Source organism: Loxodonta africana, chromosome 17 (genome assembly GCF_030014295.1).
Source record: "Loxodonta africana isolate mLoxAfr1 chromosome 17, mLoxAfr1.hap2, whole genome shotgun sequence".
Taxonomy (NCBI): domain Eukaryota; kingdom Metazoa; phylum Chordata; class Mammalia; order Proboscidea; family Elephantidae; genus Loxodonta; species Loxodonta africana.
This window is the reverse complement of record NC_087358.1, coordinates 4,625,062-4,645,000: the sequence shown is the minus strand read 5'-3', so window position 1 is coordinate 4,645,000 and position 19,939 is coordinate 4,625,062. Positions and strand designations below refer to the sequence as shown.

General features: G+C 40.3%; 1 protein-coding gene across 7 annotated transcripts in view; it reads right to left on the bottom strand.

Moving 5' to 3' along the window:
- The window catches only part of N4BP2L2 (NEDD4 binding protein 2 like 2), a 103,474-nt gene that overhangs the window by 60,058 nt on the left and 23,477 nt on the right, over nucleotides 1–19,939 (bottom strand). The window contains exon 7 of one of the 7 annotated variants that reach the window (XM_023547239.2): nucleotides 13,219–18,135. The exons of the other annotated variants lie outside the window; for them this stretch is intronic. Coding sequence (XP_023403007.1) covers nucleotides 18,075–18,135 — 61 coding nt within the window. The 3' untranslated portion in view covers nucleotides 13,219–18,074. Of the gene's footprint in view, nucleotides 1–13,218; nucleotides 18,136–19,939 lie in introns of those variants that run through there. 7 annotated transcript variants of the gene reach the window in all.

Genomic DNA, 19,939 nt, shown 5'->3' with positions numbered 1-19,939 from the left:
AGCTTTCATTTCCCACTCAGCTTTCATTCGTTTTGCTGATTCAGAAAGACTGCTGTTCTCCAAAGTTTTGTTTTCTTATCATCTGTCTACTGGACAGCCGACATGGCCTAGCTGAGTCTCTGTCACCTGATCTGAAAAAACCAGGGAAGGACAGAAGCCACTCCACACTGAGAGGCCTTCCACCCCAGATTCTATATAATCCTCTGGCCACCGCTAAAACGAACACAAATAATCAAACCTATCAGCCAGGAGCTGGCTAACCATTTGCCATGGCTGACCGAGGTCGGGCTTCATGGAGTGGCTCCCGGAGAGCACAATGCTGGGGGATGGGTGGAGAGAGGCCTCACCAGCAGAATGGCAGGGGTCCTCTCAGTAGAGTAAGCACCTCATGAGGTCTCAGGGTTTCTGCCTCTGCCATACCTGTGCCTTGCCTGATGGGCGGTCTCAGATGACTCGAGGTATCCAACAAACACTACAGAATATTCAGCAACCTCCCAGCTGATCAGACGTTTCCTTCTTCCTGTTACTATTCTCACTGCCACGCACGCTTTATGGAACAGCGCTACTCCAAGATCACAAGATAACCCCAGAAATTGAGAGCACGTGATTGAAACACATGGTCTGTTGAACTTAACAGTAAAGTATCTGGCTTGTAATTTAATTTCTTTTTCTAATAATTCATATTTTTATTCTACTTTACTTGGAGCCCTGGTGGCGCAATGGTTAAGAGCTTGGCTGCTAACCAAAAGGTCAGCAATTCAAATCCACCAGCTGCCCCTTGGAAACCCTATAGGGCAGTTCTATTCTGTCCTATGGGTGGTTACGAGTTGGAATTGACTTGACGGCAATGGTTTATTTATTTTTTTAAATAGTATCAGACTATGATGGATTGGATATTTTAAGAAACTTGTCATTCACCACAAATAAGTTTGAGAAGCAATGATCTAAAACAAATGTGGTTGTGTGTACTTCTGAAATCTCTTCAGTGGTTTGCCATGACCTACAAGCCAGAGTCTAAGTTCCCTAACATGGCATTTCCCGGCTCTCCTTGACTTGGCCCCTCAATACTTCTCTAGAACAGAGCTTCCCAACTAGCGTGCTTGGCACTGTCTCAAGTGGGTGACAAACAGGTCTGGTGAGTGAAGCCCAGGTCCCCACCCCCAACACCAGAGGTCTTGGGAAAAGTAATCTAGTCTATCTACTCCAAAATTTTATTGTTACCTTCTCTCAGATAAACAAGGTTTTTTAATCAAGAAAAAGAGGGCTTGTGACTACATGACAAAGTTGGTGACTTGACATCCCTGTTGAGGGTGGGGAGCACTGATGCCTACAGCTGTCTCCCACTATGTTATACGTCACACTGGATGCTCCAACAACAGCTCAGCACCTCCTTTCCTCACCTACCCAGCTCTCCCCTGGACTCTAAACACAATTGCATGTTCACCATCTCCGTTTAGACATGGAGAAGGCATCTCAAACTTAACATGTCCCTCTGAAAGGAGCCCTCCTGGGGCACACTGCATCTCAGCCTTTCCAGGACAGAGCACGTCCCGCATGCTCCCATTATTGGACCCACTCAGCAAAGTCTGTCAGCAAGAGCTTCAACCACTCTCACCACCTCTGCTCCTAACCCGCGAAAACCACGATCATCTTAAACCTGCATCATTGCAATCACTGCCTAAGTACAGGCAGTCCCTGGGTTATGAACATCCTTAGGTACGACCCAACCCCATTAAGCCTATTATATTAAACATTCGAGGTATATACACAAATGGGCACTATTTTGCAATGCAGCAAAACATTATTATTACTGTATTATTATGTTAAAGATGTTTTTGTGTGTCTGGAATTGTTTTTTTAATGTTTTTTATACATAGCAAGGCACACTATATAGTATATCCTAAGACAAACTTCTAACTGATGTTAGATGTGAACTGTACCTAACTGTTTCAACTTAATGTACAGATTTAGGAATGGAAGTTGTTCATAACCCAGGCACTGCCTGTAGTCCCTGCTTCCACCCTTGCCTCCCTCTGATTCTCGAGACACATCCAGAGTTGATTTAGGGGAACTTAAATCATGAATCAGATCGTGTCATTCCTTGCTCAAAACTCTCTAATGCTTCCATCTCAGGAACTTACAGGCCTAGGCTTAGGCATCTACCCCTCCAGGATGGCTTCGCTGAACCTGGTTCTCCACTTTCATTCACGGACTACCAACCCATTAACTGAGCAGTGGAAAAGTAACCTCACGGCTAAATATTCATACAAGCAACACAATTTAACTACCTGTCTCACCATGGTTCATCTTTATCAGCCATGGTCCTCCAACCAGAAACACCACTCCATCTTGGTAACTATGGCTTCTACCACTTACCTATCTACTGCACTGAGCACTTCCACTATATAGCATTAAAATTGTCCTAAGAGTCAAGATACACCTAATAGAAAAGTGTGAAGCATTCTGATATCCAATACGTAAGACAATTCAAGAAAGAAGCCTTGTCCATTCTCCATTGTTTTCATGTTCTCTTGATGGCTAAGTGGTAGAATTCTTCTTCCTGGGCTTACTCAAAGTCAACCTAACCAAGTCTCAATTCCAACTTATATCCATTATGCACTTGACACTATTCTTGGCCTATATGGATTCCAATCCTCTACTCTATACCGAGGCTAAGCCCTGGCAGCGTAAGATAGAGTATACTAAATTGTGGAAAGGTTTCCAAGCTTACTCCCTCCCACCCCAATGCCCACCATAACCAACCTCCACATCTTTCAAAGACAAACAAGATAAAGTCCTTGCTCAGGGCAGGGAAGGCAGAGAAGAAGTTTCTAGTCAAACTCTGCTTTAAAATCAGTTCAACCCCCACCAAGAAGCCATAATGCTAATACCCTGTAAAACACGTCTTGAACATCCCAACATCATCCATCACAATGGCCTAGGATCATCTTTCAACCTTACTCTCAGTTCCATTTCCATTCCTGGCTCCTGACTCGTTATCTCCCACAGTTTACCATGCCTTTCTCATACTTGCTGATTGAATTTAAGTTTCCCCAGCATATCCCATGGTGTTTCCTGAGAACTTCAGTTAGGACCTATTTTGACTCTGCTTACTGCTGCCTACCCTCAGTAGGATTGGAGGAAGACTAACGACCTGTGATATGCAGGTGACACAGCCTTGTTTGCTGAAAGTGAAGAGGGCTTAAACACTTACTGATGAAGGTCAAGGACTATAGCCTTCAGTATGGATTACACTTCAACATAAAGAAAACGAAAATCCTCACAATTGGACCAATAAACAACATCGAGATAAACAGAGAAAATAGTGAAGTTGTCAAGGATTCCATTTTACTTGGATCCATAATCAACCCCCATGGAAGCAGCAATCAAGAAATCAAACGATGCACTGCATTGGGCAAATCTGCTGAAAAAGATCTCTCTATAAAATGTGAAAAAGCAAAGGTTTCACTTTAAGGATTAAGGTGCGCCTGACCCAAGCCATGGTATTTTCAATCACCTCATATGCATGTGAAAGCTGGACAATGAATAAGGAAGACTGAAGAAGAATTGATGCCTTTGAATTGTGGTGTTGGTGAAGAATATTGAATATACCATGGACTGCCAAAGGAAAGAACAAATCTGTCTTGGAAGAAGTACAGTCAGAACGCTCCTTAGAAGCAAGGATGGCAAGACTTCATCTCATGTACTTTGGACATGCTAATAGAAGGGTTCAGTCCTTGGAGAAGGACATCATGCTCGCTAAAGTAGAGGGTCCGGGAAAAAGAGGAAGACCCTCAACAAGGTGGATTGACCCAGTGGCTGCAACAACAGGCTCAAACGTAGCAACGACTGTGAGGATGGCGCAGGACCGGGCAGGGTTTCATACTGTTGTACACAGGGTCGCTATGAGTCAGAACTGACTCAACAGTACCTAATAACAACCTGAAGTAAGACGCTCACCTGAGTCTCAGCCCTGGGCTCCTCCTACTGGCTCCGTACCTTCAGGGGATCAGCCCAGTCCCCACAAGGGGAGCATTAACATGACCAAACACGTATTTCTTGAATGTTCCACATCAAATCCATATCACAGCAACTTATCAACATCTTACTCAGAAAGTTTTAGTGCCAATTATTTAAATAATTAGAAAATGACAAGCTTCTTTTTTTCCTGATGTTCTTTTTCTACTGAGCACTACCTATTCTTCCTAGAAATAACCTCATATTTTTCTATGAGTAAGTTGTTTCTAAATATAATAATTTCTTTTACTTCAGTGTAAAAATAGAAAACAATCCAAGGAGTGAGGCAAGATGTTTATCTTGATGTTATTAAAATTTAGAATATACCCTTTTTAATGGCTTCTCCTACTGCTCCAAGCTATGCCCTCTTCCCCTTTCTCTACTGAATCTTGTGACAACTGTCACTTCCCTAACTTCATTATAAAAATAGAACGCTGACATCCACTCAAAGTGATGCTCCCATCTGGAATGACTCATTTCATAGGCGCCCAGGCTGCAATGAACTAACAGTTTCACGGAATTACAGGTAGGATGATCTCACACTCTGTCCCAGAAACTTGACACAGACGCTGTGTATGAAAACCAAGGGGGACAATGTCTCATGAAAAACAAGAGAGAGGGGAAAAAGGCCCACTGCTTTCATTATGCGTAACATTAAAACAAAAATACACTTTTTGTTTAAGAAGTAGATTTGTGTGGGCTGACCAATACACAGCTCTGTGAAACAAATCCTATCAAATTTGACAGTCAAAAAGAAAATATCAACTTGATCAGATCATGCCAACATTCTATACAATATAGCTGAACAAATAGTGCTGGTATTCGTGAACAAGAGGCACATGCATCATCACAAATGGTTTTAAGCTATCCCACAGGTTAACTCCTGACTATCCATGCTAATGAGAAATATGAATATCTTCGATAAATGTAACGACCAGGTAATCAAACTTCATCCTCTAGACCACTTACGGCAATTTTAACTGTACAAAAACCAACTGGTTTGTTAATTTCATTCTTTTAGCCCATCCTGCACTGGGCAAATCTGCTACACAGGACCTCTTTAAAATCTTAAAAAAACAGAGATGTCACCTTGAGAACTAAGGTGCATCTGACCCAAGCCATGGTATTTTCAATTGCTTCGTATGCATGTGAAAGCTGGACAATGAAAAAGGAAGACCAAAGAAGAATTGATGCCTGCCAATTATGGTGTTGGTGAAAAATACTAAATATACTATGGACCACCAGAAGAATGAACAAACCTCCCTCGCAGGAAGTGCAGCCAGAATGTGCCTTAGAAGCGAAGATGGTGAGATTTCATCTCACTTACTTTCAGCATGTTGTCAGGAGGGGCCAATCCCTGGAGAAGGACATCATGGTTGGTAAAGAAGAAGGCAGTGAAAAAGAGGGAGACCCCCAATGAGATGGACTGACACAGTGGCTGCAACAATGAGCTCAAACATACCTACTATTGTGAGGAAGGCGCAGGACCAGGCAAACTTTTGTTCTGTTCTACACTAGGTCGCTCTGAGTCAGAGCTGACTCGATGGCACTTAACAACAATAACTGTATATCAAAAATAGAAGACGTGAAATGATCAAAAGGTAAAAAAATCACAAAATTTAAAGGCTAAAACAAGAGCTATTTCAGCTGAAACTCTAACATACTCATTTCATTTAATCCAACCAATAAGCTTATATTATACAGTAAGAAGGTATTGTCCTCCAGTCTTTTTAACAAATGGTGCTGGCATAACTAGATATCCATCTGCAAAAAAATGAAACAAGACCCATACATCACTCCATGCAAAAAAACTAGCTCAAAATGGATCAAAGGCCTAAATATAAAATCTAAAACGATAAAGATCATGGAAGAAAAAATAGGGACAATGTTAGGAGCCCTAATACATAAACAGTATACAAAACATTACTAACAATGCAGAAGAAAAACTAGATAACTGGGAGCTCCTAAAAATCAAACACCTGTGCTCATCCAAAGACTTCACCAAAAGAGCAAAAAGAGTACCTACAGACAGGGAAAAAGTTTTTAGCTATGACATTTCCCATCAGCGCCTGATCTCTAAAATCTACATGATACTGCAAAACTCAACTACAAAAGGATAAGTAACCCAATTAAAAAATGGGCAAAAGATATGAACAGACACTTCACTAAAGAAGACATTCAGGTAGCTAACAAATATATGAGGAAATGCTCATGATCATTAGCCATTAGAGAAATGCAAATCAAAACTACAATGAGATTTCATCTCACTCCAACAAGGCCAGCATTAATCCAAAAAACACAAAATAATAAATGTTGGAGAGGTTGTGGAGAGACTGGAACACTTCTACACTGCTGGTCGGAATGTCAAATGGTACAACCACTTTGGAAATCGATTTGGCACTTCCTTAAAAAGCTAGAAATAGAACTACCATATGATCCAGCAATCCCACTCCTTGGAATATATCCTAGAGAAATAATGGCCTTTACACAAACATATATACGCACACTCATGTTCACTGCAGCACTGTTTAGAATAGCAAAAAGATGGAAGCAACCAAGGTGCCCATCAACAGATGAATGAATAAATAAATTATGGTATATTCACACAATGGAATACTATGCATCGATAAAGAACAGTGAGGAATCTGTGAAACATTTCATAACATGGAGGAACCTGGAAGGCATTTATGCTGAGTGAAATTAGTCAGCTGCAAAAGGACAAACATTGTATAAGACCACTATTAAAAGAACTCGAGAAATCGTTTAAACAGAGAAGAAAATATTCTTTGATGGTTATGAGAGAGGGGAGGGAGGGAGGGTGGGAGAGGAGTATTCACTAATTAGATAGTAGATAAGAACTACTTTAGGTGACGGGAAAGACAACACACAATACAGCCGAGGACAGCACAACTGGACTAAACCAAAAGCAAAGAACTTTCCTGAATAAACTGAATGCTTCAAAGGCCAGCGTAGCAGGGGCAGGGGTTTGGGGACCATGGTTTTGGGGGACGTCTAAGTCAACTGGCATAATAAAAAATCTATTAAGAAAACATTCTGTATCCCACTTTGGAGAGTGGTGTCTGGGGTCTTAAATGCTAGCAAGCAGCCATCTGAGATGCATCAGTTGGTCTCAACACACCTGGATCAAATGAGAATGAAGAACACCAAGGACGCAAGGTAATTACGAGCCCAAGAGACAGAAATGGCCCCATAAACCAGAGACTACATCAGCCTGAGACCAGAAGAGCTAGACGTAGCCCAGCTATAACCGATAACTGCCCTGACAGGGAGCACAACAGAGAACCCCTGAGGGAGCAGGAAAGCAATGGGATGCAGACCCCAAATTCTCATAAGACCAGACTTAATGGTCTGACTGAGACTGGAAGGACCCCGGTGGTCATGGTCCCCAGACCTTCTGTTGGCCCAGGACAGGAACCATTCCCAAAGCCAACTCTTCAGACAGGCACTGGACTGCACAATCGGTTGGAGAGGGATGCTGGTGAGGAGTGAGCTTCTTGGATTGGGTGGACACTTGAGACTATGTTGGCTTCTCCTCCCTGGAGGGTAGATGAGAGGGTAGGGGGGGTTAGAAGCTGGCGAAATGGACACGAAAAGAGAGAGTGGAGGGAGGGAGCAGGCTATCTCATTAGAGGGAGAGCAATTGGGAGTATATAGGAAGGTGTATATAAGTTTTTGTGTGAGAGACTGACGTGATTTGTAAACTTTCACTTAAAGCACAATAAAAATTAAAAAAAAAAGGTACTGTCCTCATTTAATTATGTAGAAAAATTCAGAAAATTAAGTGACTTGCCTAAGCTGCAGGCAGAATTGCAACTTATCTTCATATCACGCAATTTTAACTTCATACTCTACTAAATTGAAGGTTTCTCTCTCATTCACCCTTTACAACAGTCACTGAGATTACCTCGAAGGAACAGTTGGAAACTTAAGAACTGTGAACACCTCAAGTGTCAGGCAACAAACAACATACTTCTAAATGAAAAGCATTCCATCTTCAGAAAACTCTGAGTATCAGAAATCACTTCAATTAATTATATTCCAAAAATGTGACTCAAACCCTTTGTGGAACAAATCAAGACTTAAATACATTTAAATTAGCATAAAAAAACTATAAAGCAAACAAAGAAAAAGAAACAGAATACCCAAGAACTGTGGGACAATTACAAAAGATTTAAGTAACATACGCGTATGAGAATACAAGAGAAGAAAATATAAAACACAAATAGATACATTAAAAGTAAAGAGATGGAGAAAGACACATCATGTTAACACTAATCGAGAGGATGCTGGAATAGCCATATTAATTTCAGACAAAGCAGACTTCAGAGCAAGGAAACTTATCAGAGATAAAGACAGGCATTACACAATGATAAGAGTTTAACTGTCCGAAAGCCATACCAATCCTGTATGTGTCTAACAACAGAGCATTAAAATATGTGAGGCAAAAATATTTACCTGTGTTTTATTGACTACTCAAAGGCATTCAACTGTGTGGATCATAACAAATTATGGAAAACATTATAAAAAACGGAAATTCCAGAACAACTGGGCTCATGAGGAAACTGTACAGAGATCAAGAGACAGCCATTTGAACAGAGCAAGGAGATTACTGCGTGGTTTAAAGTCAGGAAAAGTGCGCGTCAGGGTTGTATACTTTCACCACACCTGTGCAAACTGTATGCTGAGCAAATAATCGGAGAAGATGGACTATATGAAGAAGAATGGGGCATCAGGATTGGAGGACTCATTAACAACCTGCATTATGCAGACAGCACAACCTGCATTATGCAGACAGCACAACCTTGCTTGCTGAAAGGGAAGAGGACTGGAAGCACTTACTGACGAAGATCAAAGCCCACAGCCTTCAGGATGGATTACATCTCAACATAAAGAAACAGAACTCCTCACAACTGGACCAAGAAGCAACATCATGATAAATGGAGAAATGAAGTTGTCAAGGATTTTATTTTACCTGGATCCAAAATCAACATCCATGGAAGCAGCAGTCAAGAAATCAAATGATGTATTGCATTAGGCAAATTTGCTAAAAAAAAAAAACCTCTTTAAAGTGTTAAAAAGCAAAGATGTCACTTTAAGGACTGAGGTGCACCTGACCCAAGCCATGGTGTTTTCAATCACTTCATATGCATGTGAAAGCTAGAGAAGGAGAAAGGAAGACAGAAGAACTGAAGCCTTTGGGTTGTGGTACCAGTGAAAAATATTGAATGGACTGCCAGAAAAACAAACCAATCTGTCCTGGAAGAAGTACAGCCAGAATGCTCATTAGAAGCAAGGACGGCGAGAGTACGTCTCACATACTTTGGACATGTTATCAGGAGAGATTAGGCCTTGTAGAAGGACATCATGCTTAGTAGAGGGTCAGGAAAACCCTCAAAGTGGGTCGACAGTAGCCTCAAGCATAACGATTGTGAGCATGGCACAGGATCGGGAAGTGTTTCATTCTGTTGTACATAGGGTCACTATCAGTCAGAACTGACTCAACAGCACCTAACAAAAACAACATGAATCTAACAAAATATGTGCAGGATCTAAATGAGGAAAACTATAAAACTCTGATGAAAGAAATCAAAGCAGATATAATTAAATGGAGAGATATTCCATGTTCATGGACAGGAAGACTCAATATTTTTAAGATGTTAATTTTTCCCAGCTTGATCTATAGATTCAACACATTCCAAATCAAAATCCCAGCAAATTACTCTGTAGATATCGACAAACTGATTCTCAAGGTTGTATGGAAAAGCAAAAGACCCAGAATAACTAACACAACATTGAAAAAGAACAAACCAGATGATTCACGCGACCTGACTCCAACACTTACTATAACACTACAGTGATCAAGACAGTGTGGGAGTGGTGAAGGACAAATAGATTGGCGGAAGAAAATAGCCCAGAAATAGGCCCACTCAAATATAGTCAACTAATCTTTAATAAAGGATCCAACTACATTATGGAAACGTCAAAACTATGGAGACTAAAAGATCAGTGGTTGCCAGGATGTCGGGGAGGGGGAGGGGACAAACAGGTGGAGCACAGGGCATTTTCAGGCCAGTGAAACTATTCAGTATGACACCATAATGGTGGACACATGACATGTATACATCCATCAAAACCCATAGGTCTGTACAACACGAAGTGTGAACGCTAAAGCAAACTGTGGACTTTAGTTAGTAATAGCATATCGACATCAGTTTATCAATTGTTAACAAGTATACCACACAATGCAAAATGTTAGTAACAGAGAAACTAGAGGGAGGGCAAGAAGGAGGTATATGGGAACCCTCTGTATTCTGCTGTTTTTTTTCTGTTAACCTAATAAAAAAAAAAAAAACCTAATACTGCTTTAAAAAATACTCTATTTTTAAAAAGTAGTATAACATCTATATCACTGTTGCTTCTTAAAGCTGGCACCAGAAATAATTTTTTGGGCTCTTCATTCTCTCATCAAACAAGTATAAGCCTGTGCTATGTGCTTAGCACCAAGACAGACCCTGAGGATATAAAGATGACAGAATCCCTGCCCTCAAAGAGCTTAGCCCCACAAAGCAGAGCTAGTCTGTGTTCCATACAAGACCCATCAGTCCCTATTACCTTCTCCTGAGTCAGCTACATATTCAATAGTGGGAGCCACACCTTATTTACTTTATATTCCCACCACATGCATATAGAAGGGGCGCAATACATGTCCAGTGAAAGTCTAGATAATGACAAACAATTCCTTAAAAGCTAAACACAGAATTTTTAAGCACTATATAAGATTATGGAGCCCTGGTGATGGAATCAAAGAGCTTGGCTGCGAAGCAAAAGATCCGCAGTTTGAATCCACCAGCTGCTCCTTGGAAACCCTACGGGCAGTTCTACTCTGTCCTATAGGGTCACTAGGAGTCGGAAACGACTTCATGGCAATGAAATATAGAATATGCAAGTTAACTCTATTACTCATTTCACATAATCAATTTTTCCACTTGAAATAGTCAAATTATAGATCATAAACTACAAAACAAAGCTACAATCGTCTTTAGAAATAATTTTTTCCAAGAATTCTGAACCTGGGTTCAGAATAGATATCAGGGGGTATATAAAATTCCAGACATTTTTGAAAAGATTATAAAGCAAGTGGATTAGGACCTAAAATTACAAAGCTAAGAACCCTGGGTCCAGTCAAATGCCTGATTTTATACATGAAGGGACTGGGGGACGGAGAAGGAAATGCCTTACAAGCCCCACTAGGCTACCCAGTGGAGGAGCTAGGACTGCACATACAGCATGAATCCTGAGGACCACCCTTCCCAGCCACTGTGCTAGGTGACGAACACAGAATGGTGAGCCAAACAGTTACAACCTGACTCATGGGTGCTTAAAAATAATGGGGAGATAATCACACACACATTACACGTGAATGAAGAAAAAGTGTATGAAATGGGAGAGATAATCACACACACATACACATGAACGAAGAAGAATGTATGAAATGGAGAGATAATCACACACACATACACGTGAATGAAGAAAATAATGTATGAAATGGAGAGATAATCACACACACATACACGTGAATGAAGAAAAAAATGTATGAAATGGAGAGATAATCACACACACACACACGTGAATGAAAAAAGTGTATGAAGTGTTTGGAGATCAACAAGCCTCATTACATCCAAAACTGTTCCCTGGAAGAGCAAGTATCAGACACAATTCTCTCTCCATCCTTGGGTTTTCTACACTACAAGTTGCCCTAGATGCCCTACTGAGATGAAAAGAACCAAACCAATTGCCGTCAAGTCCATTCCAACCCACAGATCATTATCTCCTTAATATGAAAAGGTTGTTCTTGTCCTAAGGAGACTAGATCTAATAACTCCTATTAAAGGACCAAATGACCCCTGGGGTACAGTGGTTAAGCACTCAGCTGCTAACCAAAAGGTTGGCTGCTCCGTGGGAGAAAGATAGGGCAGTCTCCTTCAGGAAAGATTACAACGATGGAAACCCTTTAGGGCAGTTCTACTGGGTCCTATAGGGTCAGGTGAGTCAGAACCTGCTTTACCACAATGGGTTTGCTTTTGTTGCCATTAAAGGACCAAGGACGAAAGACACAGGAAAAAAAAAAAAAAAAGAATTGATGCCCTTGAGTCGATTCCAAGACACAGTACCCCAACCATACCCATGGCCGTCGAGTCGGTTGACTCATAGCAACTTCATAGGTCAGAGTAGAATTGCCCCATAGGGTTTTCAAGGAGCGTCTGGTGGATTTGAGACACAGTGATGACCAGAAAAAGCAAAAACCCAAACCTGTTGCAGTAGAGTCAATTCCGACTCATACAGACCCTACAGGACAGAGTAGAACTGCCCCATAGAATTTCCAAGCAGAGGCTGGTGAATTTAACCTGCTGAACATTTGCCTAGCAGCCGTACCTCTTAACTTCTGCACCACCAGGGCTCCTTAGAGACCAACGAAGACAAGATTCCCGCTCTCACGGCACTTACATTCTTAAGGGCATAAGATAATCTTTCTTAGTCTAATACTCTGGCTTCTGTTATTAAGTGCTGTCGAGTCGTTTCTGACTCATAGTGACCCTATGTACATCAGAACAAAACACGGCCTGGTTTTATGCCATCATCATAATCCTTGTTATGTTTGAACCCACTGTTGCAGCCACTGTGTCAATCCATCTCGATGAGGATCTTCCTCTGTTTTGCTGACGCTCTACTAAGCCTCATGTCCTTCTCCAGGGACTGGTCCCTCCTGATAATGTGTCCAAAGTATGTAAGACTAAGTCTCACCATCTTCACTTCTAAGAACATTCTAGCTATACTTCTTCCAGCACAGATTTGTTCATTCTTTTGGAAGTCCATGGTATATTCAATATTCTTTGCCAACACCGTAATTCAAAGGCATTAATTCTTTTCCAGTTTTCCTTATTCATTGTCCAGCTTTCATATGCATATGAGGTGACCGAAAATACCATGGCTTGAGTCACATGCACCTTAGTCTTCAAGGTGACATCTTTGCTTTGTAAAATTTTAAATAGGTCTTTTGCAGCAAATTTGCCTAATGCGATATGTCATTTGATTTCTTGACTGATGCTTCCATGGGTGTTGACTGTGGATCCATGTAAAATGAAACCTTGACAACTTCAACCTTTTCTTCATTTATCATGATGTTGGCTTATTGGTCCAGATGTGGTTTTTTTTTTTTTTTTCCTTTTTTTATTGTACTTCAGATTAAGGTTTACAGAACTAGTTTCTCATTGAACATTTAGTATACATAGTGTTTTATGACATTAGTTAACAACCCCATGACAAGTCAACACTCTCCCTTCTCAATCTTGGGTTCCCTATTACCAGCTTTCCTGTCCCCTTCTGCCTTCTCGTCCTTGCCACAGAGCTGGTGTGCCCCTTTAGTCTCATTTTGTTTTATGGGCCTGTCCGCTCTTTGACTGAAGGGTGAACCTCAGGAGTGACTTCATTAATGAGCTGAAAGGATGTCCAGGGAATATACTCTCAGGATTTCTCCAGACTCTGTCAGGCCAGCAAGTCTGGTCTTTTCTTTTTGTTAGGAATTTTTTTTCTACATTTTTCTTCAGCTCTGTCTGGGGCCCTCTATTGTGATCCCTGTCAGAGCAATCAGTGGTGGTAGCCAGACGCCATCTAGTACTGGGCTCAGTCTGGTGGAGACCGTGATAGATGTGGTCCATTACTCCTCTGGACTAATCTTTCCCTTGTATCTTTAGTTTTCTTCATTCTTCCTTACTCCCGAGTTCTGAGGATTTCTGTTTTATGTTGAGGTATAACCCATCCAGAAGGCTGTAGTCCTTGATCTTCATCAGTACATGCTTCCAGTCCTCTTTGCTAGTAGCAAGCAAGATTGTATCATCTGCATATTGCAGGTTGTTAATGAGTCTCCCTCCAATCCTGATGCTTGTTCTTCTTCATATAGTCCAGCTTCTTGGATTATTTGCGCAGCATACAGATTAAATACATATGGTGAAAGGATACAACCTTGTCACACACTTTTTCTGATTTTAAACCACAAAGTATCTCGTTGTTCTGTTCGAACAACTGCCTCTTGATCTATGTACAGGTTCCTCAGGAGCACAATTAAGTGTTCTGGAACATCCGTTCTTTGCAATGTTATTCATAATTTGTTACGATCCACACAGTCAAATGCCTTTGCATAGTCAATAAAACACATCTTTCTGGTATTCTCTGCTTTCAGCCAGGATCCTTCTGACATCAGCAATGATATTCCTAGTTTCACATCCTCTTCTAGATCTGGCTTGATTTTCTGGCAGTTCCCTGTTGATGTACTGCTGCAGCTGCTTTTGAACAATCTTCAGCAAAATTTTACCTGTGTGTAATATTAATGACCTTGTTTGATAATTTCCATCTTTCTTTGGAATGGGCACTAACAGGGATCTCTTTCAGTCGGTTAGCCAAGTAGCCGTCTTCCAAATTTCCTTGCATAAATGAGTGAACACCTCCAGCATTGCATTCATTTGTTGGAACATCTCAATTGGTACTCCTTCAGTTCCTGGAGGCTTGTTTTTTGTCAATGCTTTCAGTGCAGCTTGGGCTTCTTTCTTCAATACAATTGGTTCTTGATCATATGCTACCTCCAAAATGGCTGAACATCAACCAATTCTTTTTGGTATGACTCTGTGTATTCCTTCCATCTTTTGATGCTTCCTGCATCGTTTAATACTTTCTGCATAGAATCCTTCAACATTGCAAACTCGAAGCTTGAATTTTTTAAGTTGTTTCAGCTTGAGAAATGCCACGCATGTTCTTGCTTTTTGGTTTTCTAACTCCAAGTCTTTTCACATTTCATTACACTCTGTCTTCTTGAGCTGCTTTGAAATCTTCTGTTCAGCTCTTTTACTTCATTTCTTCCAATCACTTTAACTATTCTATTTTCAAGAGCAAGTTTCAGAGTCTCTTCTGATATCCATTTTGGTCTTTTCTTTCCTGTCTTTTTAATGACTTTTCTACTTTCTTCATACATGATGTCCTTGACGTCATTCCACAGCTCGTCTGGTCTTCAGTCAATGGTATTCTTTGTGTCAAATCTATTCTTGAAATGGTCTCTAAATTCAGGTGGGATAGACTCAAGGTTGTACTTTGGCTCTTGGGGACTTGCTTTAATTTTCTTTAGCTTTAATTTGAAGTTGCACATGAGCAATTGATGGTCTGTTCCACAGTTGGCCCTTGGCCTCGATGATACGGAACTTCTCCCTCTTTCCACAGATATAGTCCATTTGATTCCCGTGTATTCCATCTGGTGAGGTCCACGTGTATAGTAACCATTTATGTGGTTGCAAAAAGCTTTTTGCAATGAATAAGTTGTTGGTCTTGCGAAGTTCCCACATGTGATCTCCAGTGTCGTTTTTATCACCAAGGCCATATTTTCCAACTACTGATCCTTCTTTGTTTCCAACTTTCACATTCCAACCACCAGCAATTATTACTGCATCTTGATTGCATATATGATCAATTTCAGATGGCAGAAGTTGGTAAAAAGTCTTCAGTTTCATCTTTGGCCTTAGCGAGCGGTTGGTACATAAATTTGAACAACAGTCACATTAACTGGTCTTCCTTGTAGATGTATGGATATTACCCTATCACTGACAGTGCTGTGCTTCAGGATGGATCTTAAAATGTCCTTCTTGACAGTGAATGCAACGCATTCTTCTTTGTCATTCCTGGCACAGTAGACCATAACGCTGACCGATTCAAAATGGCCAATACTAGTCCGTTTCAGCCCACTGATGCCTAGGATATCAATCTTTATGCATTCCTTTCATTTTTGACAGCTTCCAATTTTCCTAGATTCGTACTTTGTACATTCCACACTCCAATTATTATTTTTGTAGCCGTTTCTTCTCATTTTGAGTTGTGCCACATCAGCAAATGAAGGTCCCAAAAGCTTTATTCCACCCACGTCATTAAGGTCAATGTTTCAAGAGCTTCTACTGCTCTTTAAACTGCAAAGGGCTCTTTAAACTGCAAAGGGAAGATGGGACAGGAGAAATACCACTTTTGATTACTATCCTTCTAGCCCAACAATTTGTTTCCTATCATTCCCCAGAATTTGAAATATATGTTTTCTCATTCCTTTTTAATTAATTAAAAACGTCAGGTACCTGGACCACTCAGAACAGCATTCAGAAGCATGGATTCTGACACATGGGCTCTTCCCCCTCTCCCTGAGTGATGGCTGTCACAGGCTGAATTGTGTCCCCTAAAAAGATAAGTCCTAACTTCCAGTGCCTGTAAACACAATCATGTTTGGAAATGGGGTCTTTGAAGATGCTGTCTGTCAATTTGAGGTCATACTGGAGTAGGGTGGGTACTAATCCAATATGAGTGGTGTCCTTATAAAAGAGAAGACACACAGAGACACAAGGAAGAGGCTGTCTGGAAGAAGCTTTGTGATCAAAGAATTATGCTGTTGCTATAAGCCAAGGAACACTGGGGCTGCCAGAAGCTGGGGACAAGAAAGAATCTTCTCCTAGAGCCTCTGTAAAGAGTGTGGTCCTGCCTACACCCTGATTTTGGACTTCTAACCTCCAGAACTGTGAGATGATAAATTTCTGTTCTTATAAGCTACCCCCAGCCCCCGTCCAAAAAAAAAAGTCCAGATCTCCTATCAACTTTCTGCAAGTTCTTCAAATTTGCTTATATTCTACGTATAACATTTTAAATCCCATTTTTGCTGGTGTTACATTACACTGTATTTCTGCCATCTCTACCCCATGATGTACTTGCTGCTTTCCAGATTCCTGAGCTGAAACTGCTCATCTCTTCAGGGAGCCATTTCTTCTTGTATGAAGCTTTCCCTATTCTGACAAAAATTCTACATCTCGTTAGACATTTAGAAATAAACAGGAAAACACAAACTACTCTACAGAATTAAAAAAAAAAATTAAAAAACCCAGTTCTTTAATTTTTTTTAACTTAACCTGGGGGGGAAAAAACAGGCAAATGAACAACAGTAAAAATCATTCATTTTGTACTTAAAGGCTTTCCTTGTAGAACCTAATTGTTTAATTCATTATATTATATATGAAACAAACTTATGTAACTGGGTATTCACTGTTCTTTAAGCCTGGAAAACAAATTCAAAATATCATGAAAGAAAAAGGATGCACTTACTACAGATAAAAAGAAAAACCTTTTATTTCTGCAGAAATTGAGAAAACTGACATAATTTCTATGACATCTACTACTAGCACACTTACCAAGTGGATACAGAAGAAAAATAATTAAGACCACTTACAAGTCGTTTTGACCTATTTTAGGAAATACTGCCTGAAAATTAGTCAGCAAAACAAACAGCTTATGTAGTTTAACAATTCATTTATTGAACAGTACACATTTTATATGCTAATTTGAATCAGAAAATATTTTAACATTTAAGCAACACAGCACACATAAATAATTCACTGAGAAAACGTTACTGAAACATGAGTATCCGACCAACTTACAACCTGTGGAAGACACTTAAACTTTAAATGGTACAAACGTCTCTTTCAATCTTGGCTTTAAAAAATAGCACTCTACATGGCCATTTACATGTCTTCACTCAACTTCACTGGTGACTCAACGAATCTACGTCGTCGTCAGGTTCCATGCAGTTAATTTTGATTCATAGCGGCCCCACATGACACAGTGCAACTGCCCCATAGGGTTTTCTAGGCTATAATCTTTCTAGGGTGCCCTGGTGGCACAGTGATTAAGAGCTCGGGCAGCTAACCAAAAGGTTGGCAGTTTGAATCCACCAGCTGCTCCATGGAAACCCTATGAGGCAGTTCTACTCTGTCCTATAGGGTCGCTCTGAGCTGGTATCTACTTGATGGCAATTGGTTTGGTTTTTGGTTTTGGAATCTTTCTGGGAGAAGACTGCCAGGTCTTTCTTCTGTGGAGCCACTATGTGCATCCAAATCACCACTCTTTCAGTTCGCTGCTGAGCGCTTAACTTCTGTGCCACCAGGGCTCCTTAATGTACCTATTAAATCCTACAAATTCAAAAGGTACCATAAAGATGCACTCAACTTTCCACTGAAATTTCTTCCCCACCTTGGAAGAAAAAAAAAAAAAGGCAAAATAAACAAAGGAAAAAGACAAAAGCTGATGACTACATGTTTAAAAGATACTATGGGAACGCAGCAGGGAAAGCACATCGGCCTAGGTTTGATACCCAGTTCCATCCCTTCCAGGAGAAAATATGCTGGGTAAGTTACTTAGCCTCGCTAAGATCATCTTCTCTTTAGAACCCCTTGTAAGGTTGTTATGAAAATTCAGAGACTGCAACAATCACAACAGGCATTAAATAAATGACAGCTATCTAAATAAATATAAATATCCTTAAATTAAGGCTTGTTGCTGTTAGATACCTACTGCTTATTGTGGCAATACCAGAGAATATGAAGACCTACTTGTAAAAGTTTAACTCAAAACAGTTACCGGCTTTCCTTTAAGACAACCTTCAAACATGACAAAATAGTGAATTCAAAAGGAAAAGTGTTCAATCAACTAGTTCTTAACTAAAACCGTTAAAAGTATGGTACATTTTTTCCCCCTCAAATTCATACATCCAAGTACTGTGCCATGTTACGGGATTCCTAGCCAGTAACACACTGATAGATTTTTATAAATCTTTTCATATCAAAGTTCTATCTAAACCACAGGGGCAGGAACCTAACTGTAAGCTGTGGTCTGTGAGCTTATCTTGACTTAAGTAAGGTTCAAGAAGAACAGTGAATGGATCAGTGGGAGAATGGTGGGGTGGGGTTACCTCCAGGAGTGTCAGTCACTCACCAGCCCATCTCCACGAAAAACTGAGCGAAGTTCCAGGAGGGTAGCTGAGCGTGAAATGGAGAGGAAAACAGCGTGCACAGAAAGAGGCTGAGAGAAACATGACTTTTTGACTTTTAAGACTATTAAAAAAAAAAAAAAAAGGGAAGAAGAAAGAGGAAGAACCCACACATCTCAATTTTCTTTGATTTCTGTTATACCAAAAAATTGCAAAGAAGAGCCAAAACAGAGTTCAGAATTACAGCTGAAAAGAAGGTAACACGGTTGCAGGATTACTGTAATCATTACTAGCTGTGGATGAACTAACCCAAGGGTCAGACTTTAAATTTACACGTTCCCTAACCAAAGACACTTAAAGCTGCTGAACAAGCAAGTCATCCAAATAATCAAGTGTATTTCAGTGAACTGTACTACACTCGACCACAATTTTAACTACGAATGAACAGACTGCTCTTCTTTTCTTTCTTTAGCTCCTAATGAAGCTGAGAAGCAAAAAGCCCAATAGCTTTGGTTATACTGGGACATGGATAATACTACAGGTAGTCTCCGACCTATGATGTATTCCAGTTATGACAAACTGCACTTATGGCTGTGGTCTGTTTTTTCTGTTGTTATACATCTTATCATTAGTAATATGTACTACATACAACGTTGCAGCAAGTAACTTGCTGATGTTACCATTAGCAGATACTCACAGATGTTCAAAGATCAGATTTATAAAGACATGAATAATAAAAGGCAATAATAATGAACACAAACAAAAGAGGTATTCAACATACATCGAACAACTTACAACGGAGTCCTCAGAACGGGGCCCTACCATATGTCAGGGACTACCTGTACTTAATTGTTGCAATTGTCACATCAGGTATGTGGTATGGTCATTATTCAGAGAGAAAATGTGTTAGGAGGAAAGGGAGGAAAAGATTATTTCTAATGTAAATAAGTAAATTAATTTCTCTTAAATGAATGAAAAAATCAAAACTTTCCAACAGACACAGACCTAGCTCTGGAATTAAGAGAACGATTATTCATTCTTGAGGCTCTCTTTCCAAACAGGCATTTG